Consider the following 12,202-nt stretch of genomic DNA (forward strand, 5'->3'; position numbering starts at 1 on the left):
TGACAAACAGATGAGAAAGCTGCGCGGGGTCTGGGTGCCGCGTTGGCGGGACTTTGCGGGGCTCGCTGCTCCGCCCTTTGAGGCTCGAGGAGCGGACAGTGTGAGCTGCGTTACTGTTGTCGTTTCCTGGTTGCTGCGTGGGGTCTGCGAGACAGCGAGACACCGCGGAGCTCAGCCTGAGCACGCACGCACACACACACACACACACACACACACACACACACACACACTCAGCCTGAGCTCCTTGTGTTTGCGGAGCATGGCGGGGGGGCGCCAGAGAGCTTCAGGGGAGGCACAGCGTGAGAACAAAATAACGAGAAACAGTGAAATCTAGCTAGTTAACTTCAGCCAGCTTTATGCGAGCGACAACATGGAGCGGTACATTTTTTGTGAAGTCAGCCTACCTAAAGGGAGAGAGGAGACGGCGTCTGGCAGAAAACTGAGGAAGTATGACCTTGATTATTTGAAGCTAGGATTTTTATAGACCGGTCCTGGCAGGGGCAGACTGGCCATCTGTGTGTTCCGGAGAATCACAGAACGGCCGGTCGTCAGCGGGCCATTGACGGCCAGCACCGCCCTTTATTTTAATTGTAATAATACTTACTTTGATCAAAAGCAAGTACCGGTCAAGGCTGCAGCCAGAGGATGATCTATTCCTGTCTACATTGCATCCCCGCATCATCCGCCTGTGCGCATCAAAGACGCAGACTCATTGTTCCCACTAAAGTAGGGGTGAGTGTAATAAGGAGGCAAAGTCGATGTTCAGTGTGTTGCCGGGAGCATATAAGGATTTATCCATGATTTTGAAAATGTTTAAAACATAAAGATAAAAAGGTTTTAAAAAGTTGTTGTTTTAAGGAAGTGACGCTACTCAGCCAATCAAATCGGTGCAGTCAGTGAGTCAGCACGATAGATTCAAACACACACACACAGAGACGAGACAAGAAGAGAGAGACTCGGGAGTCATTTCAAATGTCGTGCTCAAAAAAGAGAAAGGTAAACAGCGAAAACAGGTTGGCCAATCACAACAGAGCCGGCTAGCTAACCAATCAGATCAGACTGGGCTCTGGTTTCAGACAGAGGGTGAAAAGAGGTGATGCAGCACAGGCAGTATGAGAAAAATAAAGAGATTTTTGAANTGTGTGCCTTGCCAGTCAGTCAGACTGGGCTCTGGTTTCAGACAGAGGGTGAAAAGAGGTGATGCAGCACAGGCAGTATGAGAAAAATAAAGAGATTTTTGAACATTAAAGCATGGAGACATGTCACAGTAGAGCTACGAAATACAAATATGAACCTTATGAGCATTATAGGGCCCCTTTTATTGTTGGATCAAGCATCAGATCAAGATTAAACATCAACAGTCATTTCTAGTACTTCCTGTAATAATCACCCTTGCTCTCTGTTTCAGGGAACTCTTGTTCAGCTCCAGAGCAGAGGAGATCGCAGTCCTCCGGGAGTTTTCTGATGCTCTAGTACGTAACCTTTTCCCAAATCCTCTCTGGGGCCATGAAGTCAACCGCTGTGCCTTAAATGAGATTGTTGCCTTAAAGGGTAAGGAACCATCAAACTATCTCTCTGCAGGAATACACTCTTACATAAGGACAAAGCTCACCAGAGCTTCTTTTACAAGTGTGATTTGTGTGTAATCCCTTATTGTCAGTGGCATAGTACAGGTTGGAGCATGAAAAAGGAAGGCACACTTCCGCAGTGATGTGCCAATTTCCTTCAGGGTTCTGTCTAATCCTTTTTAGAATGGATCAAATGTCTTATCTTGTGGAAAATCTGCAGTGCAGTAGGTTTTGTCATTATGCGTGTAGCTCAGTTACAATGAGTGATCTTGACAGCTGTATTCAAAATAAGAAATGGATATCTTGGCAGCTGGAAACAGCTTATTTCTAACTAAATATGTTTGATATGAACTCAATATTTGAGTGTTCACACTAATTCAGAACATTTGGCAAATTATCCAGAGCTTTGATTTCACAGTCAGAACTCATTTGCCAAATTCATATTTTGACATTCCTGTAAATACAAATATTAGCTTTCTTATACAGAATAAACAAACAACAGTACTGCATGTACATTAGTACACTTTAGATGAGCTGGTAGGTGGATTTTGTTCCCAATACAGAGACAAGCTAGTTGTTTCCAGTCAGATTTTGATGCTAAAATAACTGACTGCTGCCAACTCATAACATGAAGGCAATTAGCATATTTTGTAAAATCATTTTAAAGCTCTTTTAGCTTTATTACTGACTCTGCAGCTTTGTTAAGAAGAGGAAAAGCCATAAACATGACTCATTTCACTAAACCGGTTTTGTGAAAAGTGAAATTCGTGCCTCATGATATACAGGTAAGTGTGTTTATGCTAATGTCCTGCAAACAGTGGTGGATTATCTTCTGTTCTCTTCAGGGCTGGGCCTGCTGGTGACATGGCTGTCGGACCCCGACAACCTGAACCAGCTGGTGGTGAACCAGCTGGACCGCGTGACTCCCAAAGGCTCCGAGGAGGAGCTGTGTGGGTCTGACCCGGATCAAAACTCTCTGGCTTCGCAGGAGGGAGAGGCCGAGGGCGGTGAAGCGTGAGTGGCTGTCATCTTCCCCCCCCCCCCGCTGGCTTGACCTAGTCACAGTGAGCCTCAAAGGCTGCATGAGACACCTTCTGCGTTTTTTAAATTGGAATTGACCTGATTTAGTTTGGTGTCTGTTTTCTTATTTATTCATTTCCAGGAGCTTGGAGGGAGCAGGGATTTCATCCAGCAGGATCAAGACCAAAAGAAAAGGTGTTGTGATTGGAGTTGTTGTTATTTACAAGCCTGTTTAATTCAAAGCTCTTTGACACTCTAGGATGTTATTCTAACCTTTTTAAGCTTTGAGTGTAAAACAATTAATATTCGGCAGGCAGGCAGGTAGAGTAGTTTGTGGTTGTTTTGAGGAGAGGCCTGTGCTTGCATAACATTTTGTACAAACCGTTTTGTGTACAGCAATGTGTTGTCAACTACATGACTGTCATTTTCTTTACATGTCTAATTAATCCCTTGTTTCTTTGTTATGTGTGTTGGTACAGCCAGCTAAGTACACACACAGCTGATGTCTGTGTACCTCCTTTCTTTGTATTGTAAACAATCAAACCGTAATGAAGGCTTAATACGAAGCGATTATGCCATGACAATAATGAACCCTGTGATGTGACAAACGTATGCATTTTCTATAGTGATCGCATCATACACATAATCCTTTGTAGTAATCTGTAAGTCGTACCTAGATCTCCTGGGATATCTATTCAGTCCATCATATTGATAATAAGAATTAACTTTTGATTACTAATTATTATACTTACATGCCTAATGATAATGGTGAATAGTTTCTCACTATATTTCTATAGTGATGTCCAAGAGAAAAACAATATGCAGATTGTTGTGATGATCAAGGTTGAGATAGAATGCAGTAGAATTCAGTTCATCAGAAAGGGACACTGTTTTTTCAGTGCTGTAATTTACACCATAAAGAAAAGAGCTACGAGGAGGCAGTAACAAGTTGTGAAATTATCTCTGACTTTTTACATGTGGGTGTTGTCATTTTCAGCCAACAAGTTAAAAGAAGGATGGTCTAAATTTGTGGACAAGGTCAAATCTAAGAAGGCCAAAAAGAAGAAGATGAAGAAGATGGAGCAAGACCTGATGCTGAGGGTCATGGCGATCCAGGGAGACGCGTCCAACGAGGACGAAGGCGACAGCAGAGAGGGCTCGCTCCACAGCCTGCACGACTCTGACAGGGTGAGGCTGCTGCAGCTCGCCTCAAACTGAAGAGGATTAGTTGTGAAACATGACAGATTCACTGTGATTTTTTAAAATGTATTATTAAAAAAAAAAAAATTGTAAACACCATAAGGAGGACAGTGACCTGGAGAACTACTTGACGAGCGTCCAAGAGGACATGATGGAATTCAGGTTGTCGTATGAGATGTGGCGCGCTGGCAGCTGGGCTGTCAGCATCCCTCATGTGAGTTATAAATATCCGTGACAGTAAGGAATGTCCCAGAGGCTCGTTATCTGTCTGCTGAGGCTCTTTAAAACTTTGTCCTTGGATGGTATGTTAATGTTTGAGCAGCAGTTGACTGTGTTATAGGCTGAGTGGGATGGCGAGGAGCTAATCTTCACCTTTCACCTGGAGGAGAAGGGCAGCCCGGAGAACCTGCAGTGGGACATCAAGAAGACATACATGGATGTCATATACTTCCGCAACAGATGGCAGGTAAAAGGCAGATGAAACGTTTTTTTGCCATTATTCTATATATTATCAGTTTAAAAGCCCAAATGTGTGGGATTTAGGGGAATCTATTGGCAGAAATTGAATATAATATTCATAATTCAGTTTTTGTTTCTGTATAACCACCTGAAATCGGCATTCCTCCGAACCTGAAGCCAATGCCGAATTAAACAAGTGTATTCTCTCTAATGGCTAGCAGGGCGACATGATAGTTATGAGTTACATTTTGTTGCCTAGAAGCGTCTTGTTCAGCATTTTTTTTATAATCGTCTCCATCCTCTTTTGTCGTTTCTTCTTTCCAAAAACAACATGGAGACTTTCACATTTTTCCGGCTTTACATTTCTATATTGAAGTTGCTGTAGACTATGCCTATCAACAGTGAAATGTACACATTGTGAGGGGCTGCTAAATACCAAATGTACTGCAGTATATTCTTTGTGATTGCCCTCCTGTGAGGCCCTGTCGTCTCCCTGATTTACAGTTAAATCATGAATGTATAATAACTTCAATCTCTTCAAATCATTTTTTTAGTACGTCCCTCTTGGGTCGTCATAACTCACTCTTTTCTGTCTCTTCACCCTCCTCCCAACTCCATCTCCACACTCTCAACCCTCCTCCCACTGTAAATAAATCCCTCCTAGACCCCACTCATAAAAGAAGAACTTCTGGTTGTCAGGACTTTTTTCCTTTTGACTTCAGATAAGAGTTGTTTTGACCACTTACTGTCTAGCATGAGCCAGAGGGGGAAGCATTGTTGGGAAAACAAACCACAACTTTTCCCTGAAAGTCAGCTTTTTGAACGGGCTGTCATGAGGGATACAGTTTTATTCTTTTGCCAGATATAAAAAAACAGTGGGGTTGACCAAACACTGTTCAGTCTTGAGGCTGTCTTGTCATAAAATGATATTTTTCCTCTTTCTTTTTTTTTTAGGACTCCACCAGCCTGCCCACGATCCTGCTGCTGCAGAAGTGGGAGGTCAACGCTGAGGTCAAAGAAGAAGCCAGAGTATCAGTGGAGCACTTTCTGCAGGTATAGACAACATCAAACTTAGATGTGCTGGCAGATAAACACTTCAATCATAATCATGGCTCAACATTTTCTTCATTTCTTTTCCAGGCGTTAGTTTCTGCTAATCTGATCGGCCAAACTCAACCGGTTTTTCAGTTCCTGTGCCCACTCGACAAGCTGCTGAACGAGGAGGAACTTTACGGAGGCGTGTGGGGCCTCCTGAGCGGCCTGGCTTACTTCCTGACTCCAGGTCAGGAGGAAGAGGAGGTAAAGTTTTACATATTTGCTTTTCTTTAAGTCTACATCTTAGAGGCGCGATGAGTGTGGCCCCCGGCTCAACAGGGGTTACGCTGCTCCACGGTCTGTGAAACCAACACCAGATTTACTCTCTCTTGCTACGATCTGGCACCTCGGCGCTACGTTTTTATAGAGGTTGGCGCCCGGTCAAATCCCGAACAAAGCAGAATGAAAGAAAAAGGGAAATGCAGGCAGAGGGCTTCAGTCTCTGCAGATAAAATAACTCTGAGACGATCAGACGTGGATTCAAAAAACTCCCAGGAGAGAGAGAGAACAAAGAGATGAGTCGTAAAATCACAACACAAACTCTCCAATGTAAAAATCCTGCACAGTTTACAGACCTTGTGCCGTGTTGACCTATTTCCCATGGTTGTTTTCACACACAGAATCAGTCGGCTATATGAGGGGGTATGCCATCCCGACTGTTAGCAACATGACCTTGTTAACCTGCAATAATCCTCTCATCACCTGTTACAGTAGTTCTCAACCTACAGGTCGGGAGCCCTAGGGGGTTGCGAGATATTGGTTTTAGACATTGGCTTTATCGGTAACTAATTTGCCTTAAAAATTATTTTTAGTTGATAAGAAAGTGTGTGTGTGGGATTCTGCTTGGGGATTCCCAGCAGGTCAGAGGGAGAGTCAGGGAATGCATGAATACAAAGTGTCTGGAGCTAGCTGAAATGAAACTAACATCATAACAAACAAAGCGTTATTATTTATTTATATTTTCAAAAAGATCATTTGAGTTGAATTCTCTAAATTGGCAAGTGGAGGACGAAAGAATCAGCTGTTCTTGAGACCTCTAAAGTGTCAGCCCCTTAACCCGAATTCAGGAGAGGCCAACATGTCTGTCTACAGCAGCAGGAAGAAAAGAGGGGAGAATCAGGACCGGGCAGGAAGTATTTCCCGTCTTCAGGCTTTAGTGAAAGTCTGGGTTGAATTTGAGGTTTTACAAAGTAATGGACAACATTGATGGTTTTCTCAAACAGTGGCACGACAAGGATGCAATATACTTTCTATCGTTGGAGAAGACTTTAATGATGCATTTGATGAATTGACATGACAATAATGTTGAGTTTAAATACATTTTTGAATAAAGATTGTTTTTAAAACAAAAAAAGAGTCGCTCCTACCCCTTCTCTCACTCGTTAGTAGTTTTTTCCTTCACCTCCGTCCCATTTCCCTTCTCTCTGTGGATTTCTACAATGAGGGGAAAGTTCTATTTATAACCATCAAAAGCGAGCAGCAAGAGTAAGAAACCGTGACGTGATGATTTCTGTCCGTCAGTTTAGTGATCTTTCCTGCCCGCTCGTTTCGGTACTATGGAGCACCCCAATTAAGCCATACTCTTTTTACCATTTTGAAGCACAAACGCCCAAGAAGCATGAAACCTTTTGACATCTACAGTATGTGGGGATGAGGAGGAGGTGCAGTTGGCTTATGCAGCAGAGAAAGTGCAGGAGCAGAGAATTTGTTCATATGATTATCAGTTCATTAATAGGTGTTTATGTTTTGTCAGCCTGACTCATCGATCCTCTATCTCACTTACATTTTAAGAATCCTAACTAGCCTAACTGTGCCGTGTATTGATACATCCACGGTGTTGTGGTTCTTACGTAAGACCTGTGATGGTGACTAATTCTTATTGCTAGGGGGGGTATTATAAACGGTCAGATTTTCTGACTGCTCGTGTTCCTTACTCTGTGTTTTCAGACTTGGCAGTTTCTTTATTATAATCAATGAAATCATGAATAAAACAAAAGCAATCAGAGATTGAACTGGGGGTTAGGATATCCTGACTTTTAACCCCTGTTATGCCTCAAGCTGGAATAACATAGACCCTGCATTTCCAACAATGTAACCTTACAGCATCTTTCATGAGAACTGGCACCCATGCTCAACACTGATAGCTTTTACATTATGCATCTCTTGTTTTAAACACAAGCTTTTTAGTTCAAATATAGTCTCTGATATCACTCTGCTGTGTTGCATTCCTTGTAAATTCAACTACATGTGTTATACCGTGGAGTGGAGTCTTGCTGAACAGATATATTTATGGATTAGTTCCCTGCTGGTGTTAGCTGCTCTGTGAGGCTGGTGCCTCAGGGTCTGCTGTCACAAGCTGATTGCTTTGTTTTCTCTGCAGAACTCCAGCCCACAGACAGAAGCCCCCAAAGACATCATAACACCGTTTCTGCATCCAGAATCAACAGCTCTGCCTTCAGAAACCGCTGCTGCCTCTACTGAGAAGGGCAGTGATGTTCCCGATGCTTCAATCCCTGCTATTGTTATCTCAGAATATGACTCTCCTTCTGAACCGCGGGAGGAAGAAGAAACAGAAATTGAACCGCGGTCTGCTTCTAACTCTTCAAACGAAAACAGTACCCAAGACAAAACGGAGGAGTCAGATAACCCTTTAACCTCTCACTTTAAACTCATGTTTAAAGGTCTGAGTCGATCCTGGTCACAAGAGTCTCTTAACTCGACAAAAAACAGCAGTGACACATACCAGCCTGACTCCATCTCCTCGCCTCACTGCAGCCAAAATGGAGGCATGCAGGGGGACAGCCCTGATGGTCCATCCTGGCTTCTTTTCAGTGCAAAGTCACATAAAAGGGAGAAATCATGTTTTAGGATGGCAGGTGCAGCGCATAAGGCTAAAGTGAAGGACCAGGTCAGTTCTCCACGGGGGGAGGACCTCCAGGGTCAGAAGAGCCAGGTCAACTTGGAGCAGCTGGAAGCGACCAAAGCCATATTTGATCTGCTGAAGGAAATATCTGGTTTGTTTCAACTACTTAAGGCATTCAAAAGATGGTTAAGATGTGTTGAGGTTCTTGTCCATGGCCGCATTATACTGCAAGGAAGTAAAGTAATGTACTGCTATGGATGTTGTTTCTCCTAACTTTCGGCGAGCCATACACAATATATGTACTATCCCTTTAAGGCCTGCAGGATTTTTGTTTTTTTTAACATATTGCAATCTTTAAATTGATTAATCCATTTCTCCTAAAGTCTTCAAACCTGTAGAGACCTGGCACTCGCCTGACGAAGCTAATCCTTTGCAATGTGGTTTGTTTTTATTAACCATCATGTGGTATCTTGATGTGAAAGCATGCACTGGTATTAGAAACAGGGTGGTGCATTTGTGTGCAGTGACAAGCTAGAACAATCAAGTGTAGGCAGTTTGTAGCTTCAGAAGAGAGCCATAATCAAACATTGATGTGATGAAAAGAAAAGTTTGGTGACTTCATGTCCTGAAATGTAGATACTTAATCATACAGGCTGGAAGATAGAAATGAAAAATTGAGTAGTCTGAACCGCTTAAAAAAAAAAAAGTCTAGTCATGACAAACCCATATTAATCTATATTATTACTGACTTGCTGCTCCTGTCTTTGATCAAGTCAATTCTCTCCAATTTTTCTCTGGCAAACTAAGCTTTAACACTGTCTGTTTCAACAGGAAACTCCATCCTCGTGAACATATTTGATGCCATTTTGAAACCTTTTACGCCCATCTTAAAAAAGTAAGTGTGTTTTAGTGAAGAATCTTTTTGCAGAGTTTTGATTAGAGCGTGTGGATCCTCGAGTGACTTCTTGTTTTCTCCTTCAGGAAAGTGAACTCTTTCCTGGACAAGATGAACCCGACAGAATTGCAGATGGCGGCTTACATCGACACTCTGCGGAACAAACAGTGGCCAGAAATCAAACCTGCAGCACCTCATCATGCTCGCAGCGAGGAGGAGAAGAGCGAGACGAGGGAGCGGGCGCACAGCCTGATCAACGCCAGATGTAGGGGACACCTCTCCATCAGAAGGAAGTACACAGTTATTTTTGGCGCATCTATAATCTCTTTTCATGTTCTTGTTGTAGATTCAAACTATCTAATCCTGAAGAAGACGGACATGGAGGCTGTTTTTAATCTTTTCCAGGACAGAGAGGGAAACCAAACGCTGGTATATGTGAGTATCTCATCATTTACTTTCTGTCATTAAATTATTCAGATCATTTACTCAAGTTGAAAGTTGGAAAATACTACAGCGTAAAAATACTCAATTATTAATTAAATGTTGTGTAGTACAAGTATAAACTAGCAGTTAAACTAGTAGTTAATGGAAATACAAGCACCTAAAAAGTCTGCAGACTACAAAGTAACTCATAAAGCTAGAAATCTAGGTGTAGTGATGGACTCAGACCTGAATTTTAACCGTCACATCACAACAGTCATTAGGTCTGCATACTACCACCTGAAGAACATATCTAGGATTAAGAAACTAATGTCGCAACAGGATTCTACTACAATAGTGTATTCACAGGGCTCACAAAAAAATCCATCAGAAAGCTGCAGCTGATTCGGAACGCTGCTGCTCGAGTCCTCACTAACATTAAAAGAGTGGATCACATCAGTCGGGTTCTGAAACTCTGGCTTCCAGTCGGGCAAATAATTGATTTTAAAATACTACTGCTAGTTTTTAAATCACTAAATGGCTTAGGACCGAGGTATATAAACAATCTACTGCATAACTATGAACCATCAGGGAGTCTCAGGTCCTCTGGGTCGGGTCCGCTCTCTGTTCCAAGAATAAGAACTAAACATGGAAAAGCAGCGTTTAGTTATTATGCCCCGACAATCTGGAACAAACTGCCCGAACCGTGCACGTCTGCTGAAACACTTCCTATTTTCAAATCCAGACTAAAAACATATCTATTTGCCGCTGCTTGTAATTGAGCTGTTTATACTCACACTGCAGGTATGCCTTTTATTCATGTATACTGTACCTGCTGTGTTTATTTATTTCATTATCTTTGCTTTTTTATGCCTGTTTTTAAATGCCATTTAATAATGTGTTTATGCTGTATTTATTCTTAAATGTCTTTTGTTTTTATTTTGTAAAGCACTTTGAATTGTCACGTGCTGAAAGGTGCTATATAAATAAAATTGCCTTGCCTTGCCTAAACACTGTACATGGGTACATTACTTGAGTAAATGTACTGACTTCACTTCCAAACACTTTCTAATTTATCTGTTTTTTTGGTTTAATTTATAAAAATGTTGTTCTGATTTTGTTGCATTATCTTTCATAACAGATGCTCCTGTCATACCTGATAAGGGAATTTTTTCCCAACGAGCATTCCCTAAATGTGAGCGCCGCTGCACTCCAGAAAGTGACCACCTCCCCCAGCTGATCTGTGAATCCTCAATGTTTTTAATGGCAACATTTTTTAGAATATCTAATTATTTATTTAACATAAATGCCCCTGAATATCTGTGACCATTTCTGTATCAATGTTGAGCATTCCTCTCTGCCGTTTTTACCTCAAACGTACTGTGAACAGTTTTGTGTTTATTCTTTTGCTTTTTATTTTTGAACAGTCTCATTTTGTAAGTAATCAACCCTGGCTTTAATCTTTGTGAAATCAGAGACATTCTTTATGGGATCAAGCTTTACACATTTTGCTTTTAATGTAAAACTCACAGGAGAAAGTAAGAATTACACCCTTCAAAGTTAAAGTTGAATTACATATTAGAATGTATTTTGTGTCACTTTGAGCACTTGTTTTTGGGTGAGAGCGTTTGTTTTCTGATTAAGTTTTATATAATAGAAGATGCCACAATTAACTTATCTGTCAGTGGACAGTGCCACTATCAAAGGAAACTGTTGATGTGAAACACTTAAGTTTATTTCAAATTAAAGATTTTAATAAAGATTTTCTGGTTAAATGTCCTGCTTTGTGTCTGTTCATTGAGTTAAGGTTGTAAATATAGCAGTAAATCACGTAAAATGTAATTTGGTTGCTGATGCCAACTGCTTATTTTCTCTGAAGAAATATCATTACTTTAAAAAAAAAAAAAAAACTGAAAATGCCCATTTCTTTTTACTGTTGGTTCACGTTAAGTACTATAAATGTCCTGTTATGTAATAGATGCACCCCAAAATACCGGTTTAAATGTTTTTTAATTATTAATTTCATATTCACCATTAAGTAACGCAATATATTTTCTTTTTGATAAAGCATATACTATTTTTAAAAGAAAAAAATATATATATTTATTCTCTTTTTTTTTTAAACACTAGCACACTTTTAATTAACAGTGAAAGAGTAGTTTCTTTGCTATAAATATACCCTTTAAAAATAAAAATTGAATTGTATTGAAACTTTTAAATAGGCTACTTTTTTTTTGTAGGTTTTTTTTTTACACATGTCCTGTTTTCTTTATACTTTTCAAAATATTGTTATACTATACTTTTTTACTCTGGGAACACTGGGATTAACTGAAAGATTGAACTTTTATGATATATATATATATATCAAATATACACACACACTATTACATAATAGAACATTTTCTGTTATATACTGCAGATATCACATAAAGAAAACCTGAAAATTCCTTGTTTATTAGGTTCTGTTTTTCAACCTTTAGATACACCACTATGTACTTTTTTTCCACTGTGAAATAACAAAAAGAACCCTTTTTATTTGCACAAATGATCCGGGCATGGATGTATAATAAGAACGGGGTTGCGGTCGGATAGTTTAAAAATCAGCTCCTAAATTCTAACCCTATCTCCTATTACTTGACCTCTGAGTGAAACGTCACGGGGTTAAGGCGAGACACCCCAGGT

The 12,202-nt window shown here is 40.7% G+C and overlaps 1 protein-coding gene across 1 annotated transcript in view; it reads left to right on the forward strand.

Moving 5' to 3' along the window:
- LOC104953161 (uncharacterized) overlaps positions 1–11,299 on the forward strand; it is a 14,823-nt gene extending 3,524 nt beyond the window's left edge. The window contains exons 4-16 of the mRNA XM_010780086.1: positions 1,409–1,551; positions 2,414–2,582; positions 2,731–2,783; positions 3,586–3,776; positions 3,892–4,002; positions 4,129–4,254; positions 5,202–5,300; positions 5,388–5,546; positions 7,723–8,356; positions 9,037–9,100; positions 9,187–9,365; positions 9,447–9,535; positions 10,662–11,299. Of these exons, the coding sequence (XP_010778388.1) occupies positions 1,409–1,551; positions 2,414–2,582; positions 2,731–2,783; positions 3,586–3,776; positions 3,892–4,002; positions 4,129–4,254; positions 5,202–5,300; positions 5,388–5,546; positions 7,723–8,356; positions 9,037–9,100; positions 9,187–9,365; positions 9,447–9,535; positions 10,662–10,760 (2,116 nt within the window). The 3' untranslated portion in view covers positions 10,761–11,299. The remainder of the gene's footprint in view (positions 1–1,408; positions 1,552–2,413; positions 2,583–2,730; positions 2,784–3,585; positions 3,777–3,891; positions 4,003–4,128; positions 4,255–5,201; positions 5,301–5,387; positions 5,547–7,722; positions 8,357–9,036; positions 9,101–9,186; positions 9,366–9,446; positions 9,536–10,661) is intronic.
- The last annotated feature ends 903 nt before the right edge of the window (positions 11,300–12,202 follow it).

This window comes from Notothenia coriiceps, unplaced genomic scaffold, assembly GCF_000735185.1.
Source record: "Notothenia coriiceps isolate Sejong01 unplaced genomic scaffold, NC01 NC01_scaffold00021197, whole genome shotgun sequence".
NCBI classification, from domain to species: domain Eukaryota; kingdom Metazoa; phylum Chordata; class Actinopteri; order Perciformes; family Nototheniidae; genus Notothenia; species Notothenia coriiceps.